The 27,583-nt window shown below is 37.7% G+C and overlaps 1 protein-coding gene across 1 annotated transcript; it reads right to left on the reverse strand.

Annotated features, from left to right (window-relative positions):
* Positions 1 to 75: 75 nt before the first annotated feature.
* Positions 76 to 27,583, reverse strand: slc6a15 (solute carrier family 6 member 15). The gene is made up of 12 exons (XM_017465728.3): positions 27,368 to 27,583; positions 25,099 to 25,593; positions 15,791 to 15,948; positions 15,451 to 15,577; positions 14,772 to 14,953; positions 10,750 to 10,860; positions 6,806 to 7,047; positions 6,353 to 6,542; positions 2,854 to 3,046; positions 2,600 to 2,759; positions 1,404 to 1,566; positions 76 to 1,268 (listed from the first exon to the last, which is right to left on the reverse strand). Exons 2-12 carry the CDS (start codon positions 25,415 to 25,417, stop codon positions 879 to 881), a joined length of 2,235 nt encoding a protein of 744 aa, XP_017321217.1. The 5' UTR covers positions 25,418 to 25,593; positions 27,368 to 27,583; the 3' UTR covers positions 76 to 878.

Consider the following 27,583-nt stretch of genomic DNA (forward strand, 5'->3'; position numbering starts at 1 on the left):
TCTTCCAAATAAACAGTGATTAAACAATGTGGACTGAACAAAAAACAGTGACGTGCTTGGTTTTTTTTTTCTTCTCATTTTTAATTGTAATGTTGAAAAAGAGGTCAAAGCATTTAAGGAAAATTATATTTACAGTTAAAACTGTCACATAGCCATAGAGTGACATTACATAAACAGAGAGAGAGAGAGAGAGAGAGAGAGAGAGAGAGAGAGATGGCATTTGGGGTTTTGAGCATTTTATACCAAATACATGTTTTGATATCCAAACTATCAGATAAATATAATATATATTTACAACATACCTTAAATGTACAACAGCCACATTGTATAAACAAATTATTAGGCACACATTATTTGAACAGTCATTTTTAGGTTGTACAGTTCATTCATACGGTGCATATTATAACTATAATTTTGCCAAATCAAAGTAATATTGCATGTTTATTTTCACATTTGATGCTTACAGTACATTCTAAGTGCTTCAGAAGCTGCTAAACTGTTTCTAATCTTGTTAGTGATGGACAGCGACTATTCTTACTGCAGACATGATCATTATTTACAGAATGAAACCCAGAGGTTATAGATCTCCATTGATCAGAGAGGTGACAGGAAAAGAAAGGGAGTGCGCAAACCGTGGGCAATGTTTAGGGCCACGGGTGTGTCTACGATATCTATAGATGAAATACTGTTTTTCATAACAACATAATGAGGTGGGGAAGGGAGTTACACTGAAGGGTGAGGGTGAAGATTTGTGGTAATACAGGTGAGATGGATTGTTAACTTGTTGCACAGATGCTGTGGACTGGCAAATGTACTGATTTATGTTCACATGTAAGCCCTGAACTTGAGCTCTGACAGGAACAAAACATGACTTGCCTTCATAAATCAGATTCTGGCATATCTGGCATGTCGGCCATGAGATATCCGATGCTGAAGTGGCCATTGGAGGCGGGCTCTGCTTGAGCTATGGTGCTACTCTCCCTGTGGTACATACTATTAGGCGGCACGGGAGAAGGAGTCTCCCTTGGTGTCTTTCCCTGAAGGAGACTGGTGTCATCTCCCTCGTCCTCTTGCCTTTTTCTGTGAACACTCTCTTTAATGATCCGGCCCTTCTTGTAGATGGCGGCGGACGCGCCACAAGACTTCTCGTCAATCAGGTTGAAATATCGCAACACCAACACCACAGGGACAGGCAAAATAGCAGCGATCACTAGCGTGATGCAGACAGCCAGGCCCCATGGAGGATAACTGAGTGATTGGTCTTGAGCCTGAAACACACATAGATAACATCTACATTATTCAAAAAACAGATGCTTTAATCCTGAGTTTGGGTTACGCACCATCCATTCAGCACTGTTTTATCCCCAATATCCCCAAACCCTAAAAATCATTAAAGGACCAACCAGCTCCTGGATCCAGGCTCTGTATCTTGGAGGACTTGTGCCCAGCTGGATGGCACTAGCAGTCAGCAGGGCAAGCAGCAGCAGAGGAGTAATATACTTCCACATGTAGTAATAATAACGGAACGGAGTGAAACCCAGCATGTCCTTTAGATCCTCGAAAAACCTACAGGAAGATGGGCACAATTCAACTTGTCAGTTGAAGCCTGGATTATTTTCGTTTCATCTGCATGGTCAGAGCATTAAATAATTTAGTTGCTTGTATTTTACATTTGCATCTGCTTCTTACAACACGCACTGATGTAGAGCCATGTTTCCAGACTTTCGTAATAGGATGTTACAAATAACGTTAAAACTATTTCCTCAATTATGTTTGTTTTAATTTGACTCGATGTGGAACGGTAATCACTAACTGCTGGTAACTGTTACTCTCTGTATACAATGCCCTCCACTAATACTGACACCCTTGGTAAATATGAGCAAGCAAAGCTGTGAAAAATTGTGTTTATTGTTTAGCCTTTTGATATTTTGTTTTAAAAAAATCACAAAAATACTCTGCTCACATGGATATCAAACAATTGCAAATAAAACACGTTTATTTATTTTTTTGATAAACCTTTGTTAAATACAGGTGTGCAACAATTATTAGCACCCATATGAATTCATATGAGAAATATAGATTTTAAGTATTTTCCCAGTGATATTTAACATTTTTTAGTAGACCCGGAGGAACGGTCTCAGATCCCTTGCCATGTATTCTCCAACCTCATCAGTCATTATAGGAAAAGACTCAGAGCTGTTATCTTGGCAAAGGGAGAGAGCACAAAGTACTGACTAAAAGTGTGCCAATAATTGTTGCATACCTATATTTAACAAAATAATTATATATATATTTTTTGTTGTTGGAGAAACCAATGTTGTTTTTGCAACTGTTTGATATCCATGAGAGCAGAGTATTTTTGTGAATTTCTTGAACAAAAGATCAAAAGGTTAATCAATAAAGACAGAATTTCACAGCCTTCTTTGCTCATATTTACCAAATATTAGTGGAGGGCACTATAGGGGCCTTTAATTATGTCTACCACTGGATAAGACAGCACATTTCAACAGGACATTCTATGTTAATGAACAGAGAACACATCTTTGTGCAAAACACATGAAAACCCCCCCAATTAAATTCTTCCTTGTGTGTAACATACTTTTCAGTGCCATAAACCCAGGCTACAGCCACGTTTTCCAGAAGAACTACAATGAGGAGGGGCAGCGTAGCAGAGTAGTCATCAAACATGGCCACAAAGTAGTTGCCTGACCGCTGGACAAAAATTAGACCAATACTGAATGCCAGGAAACAGCAGCCGACTGTAAAAACACCGGAGGAAGAACGCGTGAATATTACAACATGAAATGTATGTAATACTGCAGTGTGTGAAAGTTGTGCTAGCTGTGCTCTGACCTGTCAGGTATTCCTTGCGTACTTTAAAAGTGTCCACGAGGGGTGTTATGATACCCTCGATTGTGCCAAACATGCTGCCCAGCCCCAGGTTCACCAACATGAGGAAGAACATGACTGACCAGAAAGGAGAGGCAGGGAAGTGGGTCATGGCTTCAGTGAAGGCGATGAAGGCAAGTCCTGTACCCTGCACTGCCTGAGAGAGATAGAGAGAGCGAGAAAAGCAGCATAACTGTTTACTAATTGCTTTACGGCATATTTCAGCATGAATGGAAAAATGTGCGGAAAATTAACTGTAGAGAATAAACTTGGAACAGTTCTCTAAACCTGCTGTGATATAATGTACAGGAATGCAACTATGGATTTTCAGTCATAAACAAATCACATAATTTATGCTTAGGCAAGACTGCCTAACTCTGAACTCTACATTTGTATCATTTAGTATCACTATTGTCTCAAAAATATATGTAAACCAGAAGTGATGCAAAAAGCTACACTTCTCTGATTGTAATTAACTACCTATCAAACAAGACCATAATTGTTGCTTCAAAAAATATTTCAGAATGGAGACAAAAATACTAACTACATCTACAACTGAAAACCAGAATGGGTTACTGGCTGGTATAAAGGTCAATGTGGTTTCATCTTTGTTAGGGTGATGATTTAATTTCCTGCTGACACACAGACACCAACCATGCCATTTTCCATTGTTTCAACCGTGCAAGAAAGCCTTTTTAAAATCTCAATGTCTGTCCTCACAGGAAGATTTTGATGGGTTTTTGTTTTATTCAAGCACCTCATAGACCTGCCTTATAATTAACTCCCTCACACTCTCACCCAGTCACTCATTCAATCACCCACACTCACTTACTCACTCATATTAAGGAAAGCCCAAGACTGTTATCAAAGACACACTATATATAACAGCTCTGCAGCACTGTATAGAGTGGTGCAGGAATGAGTCCTAAATTCCGGAAATGAGTTAGCATTTTAGCACTTCCAGTTCCATCGTCCCCAAGTCAGTGGGTTTTTTGAATGGGTTTTTGGTTAAATGACTGAAATAAGTTCTGTGGTTAACACAAGCTCAAGACATTTTTATGTTTTATTCTACTATATAAAATACATCAGTAATACCCAACTTATGTTTTAAAAAAAGGTTTTTTCGGGTCTTGAAAAGGACGGTTGCTAACGAGTGGCTAAACAGGACTACAGAGGTTGTCAGGGACATTAAACATCACCACGCCGAAAAGGAAAACTCATCTACTACAGCCTCGTTGTGTTTATACTCACGCTCTTGCTAACAATTCCAACTCAAACTTTCCAACTTGAACATTTTCAATGAATAGTATTTTCCAATTGTAGTGTGTTTTAAAATAAAGATTGAAAGAGTTGTCGGAAGCATAGTGGCATAGTTCATTTATATCCTAACTTACTATCCTTATATCCTTACAACTTATATTCTAGATTTTTTATGTCTGGCAATTGTATTTAGGCTTCAAAATTCACAAATGTTGTGTTCATTTGAAGATTACCTTAATGAATAAAACGTGTAAAAATCAAACTTTCGTTGTCACAGAGCTTATTTTCTGCAATAATCTAAAAGCCAACTGAAAAATCCTATTGGATTTTTGTCGAGGGAACCAGGGTGATGCTAACTTCCGGGTTGGCCTACAAATATACGTCGTACCTGCAGCAGCTATTGGGGATACAATGAAAAATACTGGGGATGGTCCAAAAAAACACCACCAGCACAATGTATAATTTGATACCATTAGGGATGCCACTGCTGCCTACAAGTCTAGCCCTTTTTGTTTCTTTGTATCCCTGACAGACATATGGACAGTAAACCTGAACAAAATGCTTCTACCACCACCTAGTGGTGATTAAAAAAAATTGTGGTGATAGATAAAGCTGATACAATTAAAAACACCACCACAACATCCAGCTGAAACATCCGATTGCTTCCACATCTCCAGACACTTTCAAAAGCTCTGCCAGTTTAAATAATAATAATAATAATAATAATAATAATAATAATAAATTTCCACTTGTTGATATTGGCTTTTATACTAGAAAATATTGTGCTTACAGTACACTGCTTGAAATGGTGAGGAATCACATAGTTATATTAAAAAAAAACAATATCTTGAATATTGTAAAATAGATCTAGTTTTCCTTATTATAAGATTACAACAAACCTAATATGATTATGAAACCTATTTCTAGACATTTTTTTTTTTTTTTACTAATGTCAAGCTTGAAATAGTGAAGAAGTTTAAGCATTTATTTCTTGAAAGAATCAAAATGACCTGCCAATAGAATAATACTATTTCAAGATTGACATTAGTAAAGAATGTTTAGAAATTGGTGTAACAATCTTATAATTGGTTTATAGGAATCTACAGGCTGTCCCAAAAGCCCCCATACATTACAAATTTTTCCATACTTGGTTTATATTATATTTTTTTTTAGATAGCCTTTAAGAACGCCTTTGACAAAAGACAAGAGTACAGAAATCGTTCTCTTGGCTGAATTGGGAAGCTATTGCAAGGTTGCGATGGACTTTAACAGAAAACATGGCAAGCACGTCACATACGACATTGCTGCCAAACTTATGAACAAATTCAAGAAGCCTGGAAGTGTTGGAGACCAACCGAGACGTGAACATCCACTGATAATGGCACAACCAATGTGGTGCTGGCAAAAATAGTCCCCTGTGTATGGAGACTTTTGGGACACCCTTTATATTAATAATAAGGATATACTGTATATTACTAATAATAAGAAACACTAGATACATTTGCTTATTTTCAAGATATTTCCATTTGCTAAAATGTCATTTTTTGCACTGTTATGGGGTTTCAATAGGAAAAAGCCATTAAATAAACACTGCATTCTGATTTGCAGATTAACTGTAAAATTAAGCATGTATAATTTTCTATCAGAAACTAATAGAGCATGCAAACATTTGCACTCACATGGAAAACATAAACCAACTGATTAACTTAGCTTATGTGAGTCTGTTAAGAGCTTAAAATAAAGATAAATTCTTGAGTCTTGTTTCTATTGTGGATGTCTTTGAAGGCACTGAAGCTTATATACCGTTTCAGTTTATTATCTTTCAACCTATATGATAAAACTGATAGGACTAATGAGTTCATGTGCTATGATTGCAAGTTGGGTGAAATTGCAGCTTTAATATAAATCGGTTGATTTGGGTTACAGAACTAATTGCTGACTTTTGTATGTGGATACTGGGCTGGGTGTAGCCCTGAACACTGAGAGCTCAGAGTGGTTGTGTGTGACAAAACTTGGATCCCTGCTAAACTTCTTTGTTATGTATAACATTTTATATTAATTAATTTGTTCATTCAGAGACAGTAACCATGATTAATAGGATATTAAATGAGAAAAACTGTCATGTTCAATATGTTTAAGGTCCAATGAATGACTGATTTTACAGCATATTTTGTGTAGGAATTTTGAGATGCTGAAGTTCTACCTTGTTGAGCTCCTCTTTTAGAGAACAGCTGTCCAGGCCCAGGCGAGGGTAATCGCCCTCCATCACGCCATGGATGATGCTGGTCATCTGCTGGTAGTCTTCTGTGCTCATTTGACTTAAGTTGATGTGATGCGGAATTAAGTTAGGACTTATCTCGTTGCCTAGGTATCCAACAATCTTTTTTGCGTTTCTGGGATTTAATAAAACACAACAGATGTTTGTGGGGTTTTCCAGTTCATAATCTTATTTCCACTATTGTGGCGACTATTAAACATGGCTAAGATGAATATGGATTTGAGGGGAAAAGAGCAAAAAAACAAAAAAAAAAGTGTTTCACATACTGTTGCATTAGATGTGCAGTGACATTCTGCAGCAATCTTTAAATCAATCCAACATACACTAGGTGCACAACACCTGTGCCCATTTTATTATTCTGTATGATTGTGGACTCACAGTTCGACACACTTGTCATTCATGATATTGGCTTTAAAGCCGAGCACGGCGAACACCACCAGTGTGGCCAGCACAGACGTGAAGAAGTTGATGAAAGAGACGAGAACGGCGTCAAAATGGCAGTTGTTGCTGCGCTTGTTGTAACTGGAGAAGGCAATGACGCCACCGAAACCCAGGCCGAGAGCGAAGAACACCTGTGAAGCAGCTTCACGCCACACTTGAGGCTCCAGCATGATCTCCAACTGATGCAGGATACACAAACACACTTATTGCAGTCTCATCTACACTGTTGAGCCCTCAGATATCAGATAAAACAAAATGGAAAACTGATGTGATATAAAATGACACAGCCTAATGCTCCTTTTATTTTGAATTCTGCATTTGTTCATTTCAATAATTCGTAGACATTATTGAACAACACCAGAGGACTACTGCAGGTTCTACTTAATATCTCTCTACTGTATGATTATCACAAACATGACTTTTGTCATGTTTTTCTGCACTGAGAAAAAACAAAAGTTTACTCAAACTCACTTATAATAGAACTTTTGGGGCAGCTGTAAATTTATTTTAAATTAAGCTCTAAATCCATATAATTCATCATTTCACACATGGGATTACCTTTGTGTGTTTGTGTATGTGGAGAGTCCATAATACAACTCACTGTGAATGAGCTGTTACTATAAAAACAGTAACGTATTAGAATGAGCACATTAATATAAACTCATCATTCATGTTACAGCTGGAACTACTCTCCGAGCATGCTATTAGGGATGCACTGAATGTTCGGCCACCGAAATTATTCGGCCAAAAATAGCAAAAAAAAGCACTTTCGGTGTTCGGCCAAATAAGTGAAAAGGCCGAATAAATTTGACCGAACAATGACGTGTTTGATGATGTGTCAAATAGCCTAGCAACCAGAGTGAGATGCGCGAATTTCACGACCTCCACTTCGGGCAGCGCGCTCGTAGCGATGAGGGGGCACGTGCATGCACGAGCTACATGCATGAGCGCATGCTCTTCGGATGTTGACAACCGTGACATTGTTTACTGTGGACACGTGCGTTTGTTTTGTTTCTGTTCCGGAGTTTTCTGTCACGTCACGAGACATAAGGGAGTAGAGTACGGAAGCAGGTAAAGACATATTTATTTAAGGGAACATAACATTAACAACGTATCTAACTAACTACATCCACTATAATACTCCGCGAGGTGTACAGGGACGCGAGCGGTATATATCCCCAATATAATCAGCCGTATAGAACCGAATAGAACCATTTTTTGCACTCTTGTCAATGCACTTTTTAATGCACTTTTTTGTTGTAGGCTACAGAGTTACATTCTTTCAGCAGTCAGTTATAGGCCTAACATCGGTTATTCAAGGGGGGCTCAAAGATGACCACATATAAATATTTTTATATTACTCATTTATTTATTTAAAGTTATATTGTGCCTTGCTGGTAGCCTATGCCTGCTGGAATGAAAAAAAAAATGTTCAGTGTTAAATAAATATTTTGAAATTGTAGTTTTTGTAATTGATTTTTTTCTTTGAAAAGCAAGACAAAATAATAAAAAGCATATTTTGACTATTTAATTTATGCAATGGTGAAAAAAAAAGTCAAAATATATGGAAAAAACGCGAAAAAAACATGTTCGGTATTCGGCCAAGTTTTTCATTATATTCGGTTTTGGCTTTGGCCAAGAATGTTCATTTTGGTGCATCACTACATGCTATTATACAAAAATAATGCACAGCTTTTGACCAATCAGACTTGAGAACTGAACCGTGTTGCACAAATCTACCACCACTTCACGCCATGCTGCATCACAGCATCCTGGCATGGATTATTTTCATTAGTAAAACAGTTTGTTCCGGTCCACTTATTTGATTGGAAGAGCAGCATTCCATGATTGCTTTTATTTAGTATATCCACCCTGGGAAGTTTCACTAGGTGTATCACTCTGCTTGTCTGTGTTCAGGACACCAATTTTACCAGAAGCACTTTTAATCGATGTGAGCTACGTAGCTAGTCAGCTAGACAACGTGCTATAAAGCGAGTGTGGCTTCTTCGGGATCTATTTCTGCTAGCAGAGCAAAAATAAACAGAACATTTGGCATATTGTGTCCAAAATTTCACAGGCTCAATATTAATTTCTGTTGTAGAAAAGTGATCTCACACTTGGAATTGTGCGGTTATACTGGATATCGGCACGGCTTGTCGTTATTGTTGTTATTCCTTACTTATACACATTTTACTGTTAAATTCTCAATTCTGATTGGTAAGATAATGTTGATAAATGGTCTATAATAGCACAGCTCTGACAGTGGTGCCCCTGCAGTTTATAATAATGCTCTCATTCTAATACAGTATAGCATCAACATACTATACATACAATGCACATTGTATACAGTACTGTGCAAAAGTTTTAGACACCCTATTTCTTTTAGTACAAAATTTTTTATTTGATGACTTCTACATTATCAAGTCAGTACAAAAAACATTGAAGATTCCCGAACATTAGTTTTCTAGCACAAAATTAAATGTTTGTATATCAGTAATGTTTGTATAAGCAGCATATAATGCAAGAGACCAGTTTTCAGACCAAGATTTAAAAAAAAAAAAAAAAAAAAAAAAAAAAACTAAGGCTGCTGGATTTTGCTGTAAAAGTAAGAAGCAAGTGTGACAGTCAAAATCTCCAGAAGAACTGTGCATGGTTCTGCAAGATGCTCAATAAAACTTGCAGCTCATGTCCTTAAATGCAGTTAAAACTGCACAAACTGTACCAGAGACTATTATTACATTATTATTATTATTATTTTATTTTTTTGTCACACCAAATATTGACTTTGTTTCATTTATTACTGTTTACTGCTCTTTACGGGGTTGTTTTATTTTTTATTTTTATGTAGAAACATTTCATTTCCTTATTTTGAAGGCATCTTTGCTCTACAGCATTTCTTTGCATGTGCCTAAAACCTTTGCACAGTACTGTACATTATATAAACACTATACAGTAGCATAGTATAGTAACAACATGCATAGAAATTAAGAAATTAAAAAATTAAAAGTGTAATTTTTAATATTGTTTTCTGTGAGAAGGTTATTTTATCATTCTGGAAGGAGTGTCCAGTGTCAGTCCCATGTAGCAGTGGTAAAGCTGTAACTTGAATTTTTCCTGACAAAGAAAACTCTTCAGGACGGAGAGTTTTACTGTCTCTTGGTAGCATGAGCCTGCAGTATTATTAAGTTATTACTATTAAGTTCAAGAGTGAGAGGAAAGTGCCATTCTTTAATAAAAAAAATTGAAAAATGTTAGCAATGGTAAACTGCTGTGGTATAAGAGGAATAAAATACATCAGGATACATTGCACCACTCTGTCACTGATTCAGCAATGTTTAACAGTATGCCCAAGTGTTTTATTCCTTACATAAAAACAGCTTTGATGAGGGATTTTCTAATGCCTGTCTCATCATAATTAGGCTTTTACTGTTAAAAGTGTAAGGACTGTAGTAAATTTGCATCACATAAACAAAGACATTATAAGCGAGTTATGCGAAAACATGTTAGTGGTAATCACACTTACACTATAGATGCGGTGCATACAGAAACATGAGGATTTCTTTAATATAACATTAATATAACTGTGTCACGGTGCACCAGTGAACGATGAGGGACCAGACAGGACACTGCCGTTTCCATAGCTACGCTCATTGTTTTCTGGATATTCTGTTAGACCAAGTAGAGGAGCCCACGGAGGAATTGGTGATGAACAATTTGTCTGTGATTGCTGTAAATCAGTGATGTTGTTTGCATTAGAGCTTCAGCTCGTTAAATTAATTGCACTTAACCGTTGTCCTTGGCTTAGTGATTCTGCATAAGGCGTACAAATTGTGTGCATCCACATATACATACACAGCCAGCTGGGGGTCTCTGTCTCTCACCTTGGGGGTGAACATGTGGATGATGCCATCCACAGAACCTTTCAGTAGGAGGGCTCTCACCAGGAAACAGATTAGCACCACATACGGGAAGAGGGAGCTGAAGTACATCACCTGTAGCCAATCAGAACCAGCATTTCATTACTCACAATTAAGCTTCTGGAAGATAAAGTAAGACGTAATAACCTGCTAGCAGAACACTGTATGCATCTGGGAACGGTGTTTACAAACAGGAACTGCTTTTTATTTACACTTAATTCTAATTTGTGTTGTATAAAAACAGCATATGTTCCTACTCTTGTACTGAACACAACAATAATTGCCCTGTAGAGGGCATGCAATCTCATGTTTTGTTCACAGGCTGTCTAATATCGCCTTTAAAACACTCGTCCCCGAGGGACACATAAAATCACTGCAGCCATAACGTGGGCATTTTTACACAAGTTTAACCTGTGTAAAAAACCATTAAATGTATGGCTGTTCTAGAACCGGTCTAAATATCTGAGACCACACTGAAAATATGGGATTTTTTTCCCCATTTAAAATAAACTGAAGGGTTTTGATTAATTTTTTTTTTTAAACAAAGAAAGCAAATGTTCAATATCATGAATATTTAATATTCCATGTTCTGCACTACTTCTAGGTTACTATTTAAATGTAAGCGAATATTGACCATGTTAACTGCTTTGTGATCAGACGACACTCCGATGTATTTTAAAATGGATCATAAGGTTTTGCACAAAACTTGTCCATTTAAGAGTCCATGCCAGCTCAAGTGCACACTGTCAAAGCAAAAAGGCAACAAACCAAATACTAAGAAACTCTGAATTTTTCACTCAGGTTGCTGTCAATGTTATAATTTGTAATTACAATTGTTGTATTAAATATTAGGAAAGAATGCAAAATAGAAGCATTTTTTTTTTTACTAGTGCTCTCAGACTTTCGGACCTCACCTCACTGCAAACCAGCACTTATAGCCAACACAAATAAACCCATACTGTGCTACACTTCAAGGAGTACTGTACAGCAGGGCTGTAGCTAGGATTTCGGGACCCCCTGAAAGAATAGTATTGCATGACAAAAGAAAGTATTTATCCCCTTCACTACTCCTGGCCTCTCTGGCTTTTTTCCTGCTATTTTTGAAATCCTTATTTCTGTGTCCCTACTGTACCAAGAGTCTGGTACCAACAACCATGCCACAGTCAAAGTCGCGGAGATAATTTTTTTTTTCCTTAGTTCTGAAGTTTGAGGTGAACATTAACTGAAACACTATCTGCATGAGTGACAGATTAGATAATCGCAGATGTGCAGGTGTACCTAATAAATTGGACAAAGAGTATTTTTATCAATTACTTGGAAGTATATACATACAGTATATGGATATTCATGATATGAATAAATGTATTTATACATGGTTCTTAAAGGAATGCTTTTATTGATTTCTCACTGATTCTACCTAAAAATGTTAAGCTGACATGAGCTCAATGCTATAATGCATTGTTTTCATTTTTATACTATTTATGCAGTGAGCATGGCATTAATACATATTTAATTTAATTTTAAAAAATGCTTAATATTTATTATAATATTATATTATTACTCAATTCAGTGAGGTATCTGAAGCAAAACAAGTATTATGGAGATCAAGGACAAAAATTGGCAACTTGGAACTAATTACAGGATGAGGCTTTAAGATTTCATGGTCCACCAGAACTGACTCATACATTTCTGAGGAGCATTTTCATGGCAATCTGCCGTCTCCTAAACACCACGTTTCCCTCTCACAACATACTGTACCTCGGAAAGTGGCACATTTATGGCATTGTTCACTTGGCTTGGGAGAACAAGGCGCGAAAAACCATGGCAACCTACACGGTTTTTTTTTTTTGGGTTCCCTTTTTTGCACACGCCCTCCACACTTGTACAGAATGTCAAGAGAAAAGCACCTCAGTGTTATCTTTTTTTAAAATGCACTTTGGTGGAAACTCTGAATGGAACATTAATATTCTTTTGTTGTTAATCTTCAAAAGACTTCACTGATCCCATTCAGATTCCAGCAGAGTTCAGGCACAGAGTTTCACCACCATGCTGTCAGACTGAGGCCCACACTGAGGTGCCGAGGTCACACTGTAACAAGTGGCCTTGTTAGTGGACAAGGACATGAAGCTGCTTGTTTTTGAGTAGAAGTTGATGATTCAGCTGTTAATTTTTGGAAATGTTGCAAATTTCCACAAAAAAAAGAGAGAAGGAATTTAGACTTTAACACATGTCACTGGACACTAGACATGAGGACTAAACATTCAGGACACAAAGGGCCAAAAATAATTAAACTCACTCCCACTTAAGAAGCTGTAGTTTTTTGTTTGTTTTGCATTTTACATGGTAATATAGAAAATACACTGATGAGCATATTAGTATATAACACACTAATAATTTGTATTAAAAGCTAAAAAATAGGTAAACATACAGAAGTTACTTTGTGAAAATGAAGCACAGATGTAGTGTAATTCACTTGCCTAACATTTTATCATGGCATATAATATTATGGTAGTAAAAAGATTACTATGCATCATTGTAGTAGCAATTCAACAAAAAACAACAGGCATAGCATTTGAGTTGAAAATTTACTGCTGCCTTCAAATTTGGCCAAAATAAGATTCATCAATGGACTGATCCTTATGCTGCACTCCAAATGGGACAGGACTGAATTCTGTGGCGTGCAATTGCTGCTCACATTTCTGTCTACAGTGGCAGCCCCCTGGATATAGGAAGGAAGTACACTGTAATTCATGTTAAAAACTGGTTATCAGCTCATACCTACTGGAATGAAAGTGGTGAATTTGGTGATTTATTACAGGCAGCCTTCAGTGAAAGAAAGCATCCTGCATTGTCTGGTCTAAAAGACAAAACTAGAGTGGAACAGGATGCCATATCTCCACAGCACAGACAGTTAACACAGACTAAACCCCAAAACAGAACTGCCTATCCCGATGAATACTGGTCTGTCTCAGTTTTCTGTGATTTGTTTGATGATGAGCAGAATCCAGACCCAAGATCTTGGCATCACATTTCATTCTGCCATTGTAAATTCAAATGAAAGACCATCATCTGGCATTTGACACATGCAGTCCTTTGGTTATTAAATGGAATTCCTTTCATTTGGATTATCCTTTTGCTGCTTAATGTCGGTCACAAGATAAGAGAAAACCTAAAGGAGAGGGGTCAGGAGAACTCTGACGTCAAACAGCCCAGGGATAAGCCACGCCAGGCTCACATGGATCATATGAGGAACTAAAGGCTTCAGGCATTACTGAAGTGACCTGCTACAAGCAAATTTAAAGGTCACGTTGCAATCACGGAACGTTTTATCTCGGTACTGCAATTGCCTTATTAATGGTTTTATTATTATGGCTGTTTTCTAAGAAGAGACTACAATTTTCAGTCTAACATCTGCACTCCGGAGTTTATCCTTTTGATTAAAATATTTCTTTATTATTTCATATGTGCGTTACTTTGATCCAAGGTTTAACTGTTCAGTGTTTTTCTTTAAATATTAGTTCTGGTATTTCTTTCATTCTTTCAAAATAATGGCTATTAATTACTTTCATCACTATCATCATTTGTTGGGGGGGGGGGGGGGATTTATACTGTAAATCACAGTGCCTGTTTCTGTTGACAAATGAACGAATGCAAGATCCGTACACTCTAATGTTAATGAACATGGCCTTTCTGACCACCGACCCCCCACTCATGAGAAAGTAAGTACAGCCCACTCTTGCAACTTTTTTTGTTTGGTCCTGGGGGATCTGAGTCCTTACACACACCTCTAGTATAAAGCAATGGTAGTAAGTTTTTACCGGTTTGCAGTCTATCAATATTCCATTTAACCACTCTAATATTTAAATCCACACATACATATTGATTGTGTTCATCACTGCCACTTTGTGTCCTTATCATACTGAAATGCTGTACTACAAAATGTACTACTTCATCTCCTTTAATTAACATGGTTCTTCATCTCTTACCTTCCCTGAGGACTGGATACCTTTGATCATGGCCAGACACACCATGGACCACGCAGCCAGCAGGCACGACGTCATCTTCCAATTGAGTCCTCCGCTCTCTGAGATGGAGTTGGATATATCCAGAGCCTCACGGTACCAGTAGTAGGTAGTGGCCGAGCTCTTCTCGCACTCAGGCACCACATCTGAAAATAACATGAGAACAGGATGGAGGTTGTGTCTGGTATCTTCTATACCGCATATCCTTATCAGGGTCACGGGGAAACCTGGAGCATATCCCAGGGAGCATCGGGCACAAGGGAGGGTACACCCTGGACAGGGTGCCAATCCATCGCAGGGCACAATCACATACACACTCACACACCCATTCATGCACTACGGACATTTTAGACATGCCAATCAACCTACTACGCATGTCTTTGGACTGGGGGAGTAAACTGGAGTACCCGGAGGAAACCCCCACAGCACGGGGAGAACATGCAAACTCCGCGCACACACAGGGCCACGTGTGGGAATCAAACCCCCAAGGTGTGAGGCGAACGTGCTAACCACTAAGCCACTGTGCACCCAGATTGTGTCCTATTTGAACTTATTCTTTGCCAAATTATTAGAAATGTTATTTACTCTACATAGATGCATGTGCGGATTTAATAAGAAAGGAAACATTAAGGTGCTGGCTCACATGTGGTGCTGTTGTTTTTGATCAGAGGACACTCGTGCCAGGGAAGAGGCTGCTGAAATGACTGTGAGAAGTAGAACAGACTCCACCCGATGATGACATTGTAATAAAGTGCCACAAAGAAGCACACCTGCGAGGGCAGAGAACACATGTAAAGAGATACAGACATAAATCACAAGGTGCAGCCATCAAATGCCTCATTAGCCCACTTTGAGAATTAGTTTAATTAGCCCACTGTCTCTCAGGCAATGGTCTGCTTTTGCCAATTTTTATCATACACCTGAAAAAAAAAATTAAAATCATGCATACAGGCTACCAGATGGAATCTCTGTGCTGAACTAACCACACAGCTGGCAAAGCCGATGCCACCCAGTCGAGGGCTGATGTAGTTCCAGACGCCGATGCTGCCGCGACGGATGCGCTGGCCCACAGCCAGCTCCAGGAAGAACAGCGGGATCCCAATCGCCACAAGCAAGATGAAGTAGGGCACCAGGTAGGCTCCTATAAACATAAAGGAGTCTCGTCTTAGAGAAATAATAGAATATAAGTAAGGACACGACAGGGCATGCTGTAATAAAAAAAATTATTAACAAGGAAGTGGTGTGATATATATCTTGATGTGTTTTATTCATTATACCAAATTATATAATTAAATGATGAATGTCATTATTTGTTTAAAAGGTACATTCAATTCTGTGGATTGTCCATGAAACAAGTTAGTTCCAGTTATCACTTATGTTACAGTAGATATAAACAGCCATTCCCTCACCAGACTCTCTTCTCTGTCTTTAGGTAATAACGATATAAAATTTTTTTTAGCATGTCAGTGAGAAACCGCAAATTCCTTTGCCTAAAACACTTTTGAGTGTTAGAAAACATAAACGAACAGCTTTATCTCAGACTGTTACAAAGTACTAACACTGGAGACTCCTTCCAAAAATGCTTTAAATTTTTTTTTAAAAAAGTGTTCTATTACATATTAGAAAAAGCACATTAATATACAACTGCATTTTACCTTACAGCCAGGACTAGTGTCAGAGCTATACCGTTATAAAAAATTAAATAAACATTTTAAATCAACTGTGAACTGAAGAGGACAGTCCACCAACATGAACCTCGAAGAATCTGGAGAGATTCTGTATGGAGGAATGGTCTCAGATCCCTTGCCATGTATTCTCCAACCTCATCAGGCATTATAGGAGAAGACTCAGAGCTGTTATTTTGGCAAAGGGAGGTAGCACAAAGTATTGACTAAAAGGGTGCCAAAAATAGGTGCGCAACAATTATTAATAACGACAATTTTTTTTTAACAATAAAGAATTTTTTCACAGCTTTCTTTGCTCATATTTACCAACGGTGCTAATATTACTGGAGGGCACTGTACATGTCTTATTAATCTGTTTATGTGGCATGTCCACCAAACAAGTCCCTGTGTAAGTTCTTACTATACTGTATAAATGACAACATATTAGAATGAGTACATTAATATAATCCTTGGTCAGAACTATTATCAGAGCTGCTGCTACAAAAATCAACAGCTTCTGACCAATCAGAATCAAGCATTCAAAAGTGCTTACTACAGCCATATTAAGGTTTGTGGTTAAGGAAGAGTACAGCGGAAGCCCATTGAGATGGATAAGAGTGGGACTTAAACGGCAACAGAGCACATAGAAAAACAGACATAAACTTCTGAATGAGACAGAGGTAAGGGAGGCAAGTAGATACTGTACAGAGCTTTTACTCATTGAGAGAGAGAAAAAGAGAAAGAGAGCATCACTTCTTCCCAACACTAGCACGTGCTTGTAAGCCTCAGAGACAGAAAAACAGCTATGCCATTTTACTTGACTTAACACACTGTGTTCACTGTCTGTTGCTGAGGGCATAACAAAAGGAATATTCTTTACCCTGCTATTGATAGTAATTTCTGCTTTACTGCCCCATAATGCTTCTTTTAAACTAGCTGGAAGAACATCACTGTTTAATTGCAGTAGTAGACTTTTTATTTATTTACTTACTTTCTTAGTTACTTATTTACTTACAAGGGTGAAATTGGGATTTTTAGGAAGTTGGGAATCCATACTTCTTTAATGGGACTCAACAGTGTGGTATCACTGTGCAAAAGTATTCATTCCATTAAATTAAAGTATTCACCCCCCTTGGCATTTTTTACTATTTTGTTGCATCACAACTTGTAATTTAAATGGATTTTACTTGGATTTCAAGTAATGGACATACACAAAATAGTCCAAATTGTTGAAGTGAAATGAAAAACAAACAACAACAAACAGCAACAAAAAACCCTTATTTAAAAACAAACAAAAATTAAAATGGAAAAAGTGGTGCGTGCATATGTATTCACCCCCTTTGCTATGAAGCCCCTAAATAAGATCTGGTGCAACCAATTACCTTCAGAAGTCACATAATTAGTTCAATAAAGCCCATGGTGTGCAATCTAAGCATCACATGATCTCAGTATATATACACAGACCTGTTCTGAAAGGCCCCAGAGTCTGCAACACCACCGAGCAAGGGACACCACCAAGCAAGTGGCACCATAAAGACCAAGGAGCTCTCCAAACAGGTCAGGGCCAAAGTTGTGGAGAAATACAGATCAGGGTTGGGTTGGAAACTTTGAACATCCTATGGACAATCATTAAATCCATTATTAAAAAAATGGAAAGAAGATGGCACTAGGGATGTCACAAGAACCGATACTTCGGTACCAAGTCGGTACCAACATTCTTAAAACATGACGGTACTTGTTTTTCTGCAGTAGCGTTCGTACCGTTCTATTGAAGGTACCGAAGATGCAATTCTTCAGGACCTGATGGGGCAGCAAATATGCGCAAGTATTTTAGTCGGTCCACAAGTGGTAAAGAAGAACAACAACTGCAAGCACATGGGAAAAACTACAGAAGTTTAGCTCCACCACGACTTGTTGAGAGGAAAGGTGGGATGGAATATGTAAATACTTCGCATTCGTGGCAGATGACAACAAACATAGTCAGTGCGTTTACATGGACAACAATAATCCACTATTAACCCGATTAAGACAATACTTTGATTAAGAAACTACCATGTAAACAGCAATTTTTAATTACCTTAATATGTTTAAGGTCATACTCGAAGTAAACACAAACTGAATTAAGACATCTGGAGTACTCCTGTTTTAGTCGCATTATCGACGTGTATTACAGACATGTAAACACCTTAATCACATTATTAACGTCATGTGAGAATTTTCACAGCATTTTGCGATAGGACATGATCACACACGGCAGTGCTCAACCGTTTTACGGCAAACAAGAGAGCATGGCTGCGTCCCAAACCGCATACTTACCTACTATAGGCCTGTAGTAGGAGAAATACATATATCTCGTCTACTAAATAGACGGTAAGTACGCGGTTTGGGACGCAGCCCATGGGTTCAAGCAGTTGTCTATTTGCACGTACAGCATGACAAATAATTAACCGCACTTAAAGCGTTCGTAAAAATTTTTAATAAATACACCCAAAACTGTATACGGTACCATAATGAAGACGAATTGTATATTGATGTGAAATTCTGGAGGGACGTCGGATGGCGTGGCACGGTGATGTAATGACGTGTGCTGTTAATCGAACTATGTTCTATAACATGTAAAATGGGTACATGAAAGGAATATTCTAAAAGCGACTCATGTAAACACCTTAATCACATTATTGTCTTACTCAGAGTAAGGTCAATAATTAGATTACTGCTGTCCATGTAAACGTAATCATAACTGATTCTTTTAAGCCGGTGTGCAACCGATGCTATCGTTCATTTCAAACAAAGCGAGGAAACACCTGAAAGATGGTCCAATATTATGTTTGTTTGAGGCAGCTGGCATTGTTGCCGTGAAACCAGCTAATGTTATGCTCCATGTAATGTTTACCTTTGTCAGTTATTTGTTAATAACGCTAACGCATTCCAATGTTATAAACTACCACCATGCATCGCCATTCAGCCCGTGACCTGTCAGCTAAATGTGGCCTAATGTCACTAATAATCATTGAACTGTTAATAGTTTTAATAAATCTTTCTGGCCTACCACCAGATCAGTGAATTTAAACTAATGCTATAAATGTATAAGGGGTGTGTGTGTGTGTGTGTTTAGGAGTGCACATCCACTGTAGCCTCCACTCACTGTCAGACAGTGTTAACTAAAATATCCCCCTCTCTCTCTTTTGGCCAGTATCAGCCAGAGGATGTCCTCCAGGAGAGTTTTAAATTTTTTTATTTTTTATACCACACCGTGGTATTTACTTTGGTATCGAGTATCGTGTACTTTGGTGGTATCGGTACTGACTACTAGATTTTTGGTATCGTGACATCCCTATATGGCACCACAACAAACCTGCCAAGAGAGGGCTGCCCACCAAAACTCACGGACCAGGCAAGAAGGGCATTAACAAGACCAAAGATAACCCTGGAGGAGCTGCAAAGCTCCACAGCGGAGATTGGAGAAACCTGTCCATAGGACCACTTTAAGCCATACACTCCACAGAGCTGGGCTTTACAGAAGAATGGGCAGAAAAAAGCCATTCCTTATATAAAAAAAATAAGCAAACACATTTGCTGTTCACCAAAAGGCATGTGGGAGAAAAAATATAGAAGAAGGTACTCTGGTCAGATGAGACTAAAACTGAGCTTTTTGGCAATCAAGGAAAATGCTATGTCTAACGCAAACACAACACCTCTCATCACCCTGAGACCACCATCCCCATAGATGGTGGTGGCAGCATCTTGCTGTGGGGATGTTTTTCCATCAGCAGGGACTGGCAAACTGGTCAGAATTGAAGGAATAATTGGTGGTTCTAAATACAGGGTAATTCTTGAGGGAAACCTGTTTCAGTCTTCCAGAGATTTGGGTGCCCTCATGTCTGTGTTACCTTCTGGCTCTCCCTTTTAGATATGTGGTCAAAGCTAGTCTTGCTGGAGTCCCTGCTTGCACTTACGCAAAGTACATTGTCCTTAACCATTACGGGGCAATATCTCTCCCTCTCTGTTAAGCTACACATGATACTCTGGAGATACCAGTGATCCTGACCCCTTCTGCTCTCCAGACCTGCCTGATCCCATCCATAAAGATGGCTTTGAACCACAATTCATACAAACAGTTATGCTATGATGGCTAGGACTACAATAGCTATTATAGCTTTAGGACTGCAACTGCCACAAACACACAAAAAAAGTTTTGCACTCAAATCTTCAACAGTGAACAGTGGATAAGTTCAACAAAACAGACTTCATGTAAAAACTGTAATGAATTTCCTGGCTACACAACTGCACTATTGGACCATGTAGTATTAGCAAATTTAAAGAAGGAAATTATTTATAATTGCACAATTCATTGTCACCCAGATGAGGATGGGTTTCCTTTTGAGTCTGGTTCCTCTCAAGGTTTCTTCCTCATATCGTCTCAGGGAGTTTTTCCTTGCCACCGTCGCCTCTGGCTTGCTCATTAGGGATAAACTCATACACTTAAAATCTATATCCTGAATTTATATATTTCTGTAAAGCTGCTTTGGGCCAATGTCCAGTGTTAAGAAAGTGCTATAAAAATAAATGCTAAATGAATGTGGTAAATGTAAAATAAAAGTGAATTGAATTGAAATTTAATTTTGCCACACATCACAGTTAAATACGTCAAAAATGCAGTACATTCAAATTCGGTTTTGGGTCATATTTTTAACATAATGAAATTATGCAGTATTTTTTTTATAAATCAAGTCAGATCAGGTCAAGTGGATATGGTCATTCCTCCATATAACTTGTATACAATGGAATGAAATGTGACATTTTAAACCTAAGAGGCTGTTATCACTTTAACCCCAATACAAATGGGATGTTGATAGCTTTTTCCACCACAGTACAAATAGGGACCAAGACTAGGGACTATAGGGACTAAGTGTAACTATGGGACTCAGTGTGTTAGGTAACCATATAAAAAGCTAAACCAATAAAACTCCCAAAAAGAAATAAATAAATCCTGCTGTATATATATATTTTATATATATATATATATATATATATATATATATATATATATATATATATATATATATAAAATCAACATCCATCTTGAAAATCAAACTGTGAATAAATAAAAATCCAAAAATTCAGTGTACTGCTTGGTTATAATCCAGACAAATAAAAATAAACAAACAAAAAACAACCATCTAAACTGTGATGCAAGGAGTGGATTAGAAGTATTTAAAGTGAGTAAATTATTGTAAATTACTGGGCAATATTTAAGATTCTTCATGTCACAGTCCTGAGCAGGTTAAGAACCATGCTTCAAAACACAACAATGCAGCAGCATGGTATATAGGACTACATAATTTGCCAATATCTAACAGTCAAACTGTTACAAAAAAGGGTAAACTGAAACTTTATAGAGATTAAATTAACACTGCATTACTCACCATGTACATTATAAAATTCTAATGAGTACTTTTCGTTCATCATGGTTTCAGTAACAGTAACACAAAGGGATATATGACACTCTCTCATACCAAGCAATTATTCAAACAAATGTGAAATAAATAAATGAAAAATCATATGTTTCTAATTGGTGAACAATTTTACAATGACATTTTACAAAAGGTGGCCATTAGGTTATGGTGCTGTGACTGAGAGAAGGGGTGTGCTAGTTTGTTAGCGGCTACAGTTGTCTGGTGTGACGGTGAGCAGCCGGTGTTTAGGGTAGAGACAGCAAGCACACAGAGACAGACAGCCTTAATCAATGCCACACACACTGCCTGGCCTCTTTAATCTAATTACAGACCAGTGCATCAGGGCAGCCACATTCACTTAAAACGGACAGTCAGTCAGTGACTATTAATCCAGAATATACAGAATTGTACTTAAATCTAGCTAGAGTAGACAGAATTAGGAATGAGTAAGCATACCGTAATTGCTGTATGTTATGGTCCACTTACGTAAGCAAAGACACACCTTGCTCTGTAGACACTTCGTCACATGGCACAAGGAAACCTTGTGTCCAACCTTATACAGAAAGGGCTTTCACTCCAGGTTTTCATTCCACCCAAGAAGCCACACCCAATAGTCTATTGAAATTGGTGGAATCAGGTGTGGCTCCTGCTTAACCGGAATGAAAACCTGCACCCACACGGGCCCTTTGTGGATAAGATTGGACATCCCTGACAAACGCTCACCAGCCATCATCTGTACCTTGCTCATCCATGCAATTGTCCAATCAGCCAACCATGTGGCAGCAGCACAATGCATAAAATCATCAAGATACAGGCCTTTGGCCACAGCATGGTTGTTGATGCCAGATGAGCTGCTCTGAGTATTTCAAACAACAATCTATAGAGTTTATCCAGAATGGTGTGAAAAACAAAAAAACATCCAGTGTGAGGCTTCTGCAAGTGTAAGAGCAGCGTTACAGGAGAATTGCCGGATTGGCTCGAGCTGACAGGAAGGCTACAGGAACTCAAACAGCCACTCTTTACAACCAAAGTGAGCAGAAAAGCATCTCAGGATGGACTATACACCATATCTTGTACAGTGTGACCATTTTAGTCGCATTTGCGACTGAAGATTACTTTGTGCGACTGTGAAAAAAATATATATATGCGCACCAGTGCGAGTGACCTGTTCGGCGTTGTATAATACAATCAGAATAAAAACTACAACTCCAAAACACATCTACATCGCGCAACAGTTACTTTCACACTGCTTTTTATCACCTCAGTCAACTGAACAAGTGTGCAAATACTGCAAAGAAGCCATTATGATGACAAGAGTCACACTGCAAATCATCTGCTTCTTTCAACTTGCCAATCTCATGCAAAAGATCTGAACTTGTGACTGTGATATGCTTGTGTAGCCACCACGGCATCTTTCCTAATATATATAATTTTTATTTAAAAAGAAATATTTTATGCTTGTTTATTTATAAATTATCCAACACTATTTGTCATTGCTATTATTTTAATTCAATTAACAGTGACCAAGAGCTTACATTTAACTGTTTATGATAGAGCTTCTGATTAAAGCTTAAACAAAAAAAGATTGGTATTTGGATCGGTATCGTTCGATCACCATTAAACTAAAGCACTTTGCATCTGGCGGGTAAATAAACTCAGCCAATCACATCCTACATGAGATTATTCAGATATACACAATATACACAGAGCAGTTCGAGAATTGGCTTTGGAGAATTTGGAAAATGGCTAATAGTGTAGCTTTAAATATATTTAAGAGGAGCAGACTTCAAAGACTGAACATTGACGTTTTTTGTATTTGTTTACAAGGTGGAACAGGTTAACGGTTGTTGTTTTTTGCATACAGCCTGTAAAACTGAATGTAATATTTTCATTTCATTTATAAGAAGGTAAATTAATTTGTCATGGCTCACACTATGTTCCTAAATTCTATCATAATTAAAAAGTTCTCATGCCTACTTGTGCATTATATTGTGGCACAATAATGTTACCATCCCTCAAAAAAACAACAAAAAAAAACAACTTTAACAAAAAAGTTTATTATAAATTTTATATCCTAAATAAAAACATCCTAAATTTTTGACTGTACTCCTAAATACAAATATTTTTTATTTATAATTTTTGTTTTTATTAATTTTCGTAATTAAGAAAAACTCTTAATGTAGAGTCCTGAGGTTCCTGTCAGCAAAGAACAGAAATCTGAGGCTACATTGGGTACAGGCTGACCAAAGTTGGACACTTACGGAACTGAAAAACAATTTTCAACTTTTTCCACTATTCGTCTGATCTTCAACTGAAATGGAACTCAATGTGGTCTTCTGCTCTTGTAGCCCATTCGCCTCAAGGTATGAAGTGTTGTGCATCTAAGAATACTTTTCTGCTTACCACAGTTGTAAAGAGTGGTTAATTGAGTTCAGAACTGGACACTGAAAACTGGACAGATAAAGAATAGAAAAACATCGCCTGGTCTTTTTCCACTCTTTGACTGAACTTCAGCTGCCCAGTTTCAGTGCAACAAGCAGGGAGGTGTGATGCTGCTGGATACGTCCTACATTCTCTTTAGGATAGATACACCTAAACACTAGTATTGCAGGCTTTTCATTCATATATCTGTCCTAACAACAACAACAACAACAACAACAACAACAACAACAACTGACACTTACAAATACTATGCCCAGGTGCATAAAGACTCCAAAGTGATGAACAGATTTATATAAAATTTCACTGTATAAGTGAATTCAACACTTGAACTATTAAGCCAATGTTGTAAGAACTGATTTAATAGTGTACATAAGATCTAATTCAAAGGTGTGAGTTCAATGATGCATTGATAATTACTGTTACAACTGTGTAAATGAAAATTCATTAGTATAAATGTTAATGGAAAGCTGCAGCCTGAAACATATTGATTTATACTGAAATACTCTATTCATTCATTCATGAAATACTCTATTCATTTATTCATGTGACTCTATTCATTCATGCATTTATCTTCAGTGCTTGCTTTACCGGTGTTCATTCAATAATGTACAGATGTTGCTCATTCAATACTTAGGTGTTAATTCAGTACTTCAGCAGGTTGCAGGCATTAGGCAATTTCAACACTATAGGAGTTAAAATACAGCCCTTCAGATTTGCTGGTCAACTTACCACCTCCGTTCTTCTGGCACATGTATGGGAATCTCCAGACGTTGCCAAGGCCCACTGAGAAGCCCACCTGTGCGAGGATGTACTGGAGCTTGCTGCTCCATGCGGGCCTCTCCTCGCCTTCATCTTCCTCCTCTTCCTCTTCGGGATCAACAGAGCCTTCCTTCACGTGCCGCTCCTCACAGCCGGCTGCGTTTTTCACACTCACCATGCTCTTCTGAAACGGCTCATCACATGCATCCTCGTTGGAAAGCAAATCTTTGGCAGATTCAATGACATCATCGTCAAGCTCTCTCTTGACGGATTTGCTGTTTTTGGGCATTTGATAAGTCAATCGTTCCTAAGGGGTGAAATGCCTTTTTTGGTTTGGGATGAAGGGCAGGAAACGTGCCTGAAGAACCTTAAAATCTCTTCTTTAAAGTCACGTGCTTCAAATGGAATATTAATGAGAAATCTTGGAGCGAGGTGATATTTACGGCCTCATTGTTATGTGACAGGCTGTTGGGATAAAGAATAAAAAAAAGAACAGTGAACTCCTTCTAGACCGTATTGCAAACAACCTAACTGACATATTCCTCTCACAGCGAGGAGTGGTATAATAAAGGCATTAAACTGTACCTTTCCTTGTCGCTTAGGTGTTACCATTAAAGATATTTTTTCTTTATATCATTAGTATGTATCTTATCTGGAAGTCTAAATATAGTGTACCTTTACAAATTGAAGATAGTTGACAGTTGAAGATTGCAAACAGACCTGGCAATGTTTTTCCAATATTCAAAATGAACATGAACTGTACTGGCATCATTTTATGCATAGCTCTGCTGACATATGATTGGCTGATTGAATAACTACACAAATGAGCACAAGAGTACAGGTGTCCTTCTTAAAGTGGCCAGTGGGTGCATATCACCCACAAAACACATGAACAGACTGCAAGTCAATACCAAGAAAACGAATTTTCCAAGTTTCACAGCGTTTGAATAAGTATTTTGTAGTGTTAGTGAACTGAAATGAATTTAATTAGGGTTCCTACGACAATTTTATCTTGCTAATTTTGTGATTGGAATATTTTGTTACCTAGTAGAATAACAGAGACCAATATTTCAGTTCACTTACTGTCCACATAATTATTTTATTTTAAATTATAAATATTTTCTTGGCCAGGTTATAACCTTTATAGGGCTGGTTCACACTGTATGTTTGACACCCTACTGTAAATGCTAATTTATTGCTAACACACCACATCCACGTTCTCAGGTAAAATATATATATATATTTTTTAAAAACATAAAAAGGTCAAAAAGGTACAAGAGATGTATCCTTGATGCTACCACTCCAGCGACAAGGACAAGTACAGGTTGGTATTTTTTTTAGAGGCTGTACATTTAATGAAAATAGCATCCCGTGATTTAACCTACTGATACTAAAATAATGTATGCAACAATAACAGGAATATTATAGTAGGATTGTAAGATGTAGGCTAGTAATAGCTAGACAATATGAAAAGGCGTTACACAGTATTCAAATACACCAGGTCGTTTCATTTCCACACGACGAATATTTGTGTCTATACCATACCATAACGTATTGTTTTATTTTATTTTCATTCTAACTGTTGTGTATTTGACATGTATTCAGTATCGAACAGTATTAGGTTTGCTCGGAAAATGAGCGTCTTCACCCGCGCTTTAATAATTGAGCTTCCCCGGCAATACACGAGGTCATTTGCATAAGAACCCAAACACGGTGGGTGATTGGTCAATGCTCTCACGGCGGCTACATAAAGGAAATAATTCTTTTTTTTATTGTGATATTTCCGACACTTTACTACACAATGGAAAACGCTTATTTTATCGGATATCCGTTCAGTAATATCACTTTAACATATTTCAAGTTGAATGTCCCAAAAACGATCCAGTGGCATGCTGATCAAAAAATGATGAGGCATGGCATGCCAGCCTTCTCCTACTCTCCATCGCGGCTTACATACAACTGATAAAGCTCTCTAAGCTTTCAGCTAAAATGAATCTCCATTAATACACATTTTCTACATTCCATTATAGATATGACATATCCTTCGTGTAAATCTTAAACAGAGAATAACCTAACATTTTATTCCCTGGCTAAAATGCCAGTGCCCAGACATGTGGGGTATTTCATCATACACTGCACCGAGTCTGCATGCGCATCCATCCCTATCTGACTGAAAAGGAATATATAATATAATAACAATAATAATGAATTTAAAAAATAGGGAAATACATATTGTTACCTTTTTTGAGCAAGAAATGGTCAAGGATATTCCAGTTGAATTTTATAATGCCTGAAATATAAGTCACAATGTCTCACGTGCACCTCACACTGCCTCTCCTCTATCTGACACGACTGGTACAGTTCTGCTGCCGGTCTTGCTGAAAATCAACTCTCACGTTTCGCCTTGAGTGACAGTTTCATCCGCTCGACGCTGTAGGGGTGGCTTGCCTGTTTA

Source organism: Ictalurus punctatus, chromosome 4 (genome assembly GCF_001660625.3).
Source record: "Ictalurus punctatus breed USDA103 chromosome 4, Coco_2.0, whole genome shotgun sequence".
NCBI lineage: Eukaryota > Metazoa > Chordata > Actinopteri > Siluriformes > Ictaluridae > Ictalurus > Ictalurus punctatus.

Bases quoted from the DNA above. Each gene is read 5' to 3' on its own strand.
- slc6a15 (XM_017465728.3), bottom strand. From the start codon at position 25,417: ATGCCCAAAAACAGCAAATCCGTCAAGAGAGAGCTTGACGATGATGTC. The intron at 15,578-15,790 runs GTTAGTTCAGCA...CTGCCCTCGCAG, and splicing joins TCGGCTTTGCCAGCTGTGTG to GTGTGCTTCTTTGTGGCACT. The intron at 1,567-2,599 runs GTATGTTACACA...ATCTTCCTGTAG, and splicing joins TGGGTTTATGGCACTGAAAA to GTTTTTCGAGGATCTAAAGG.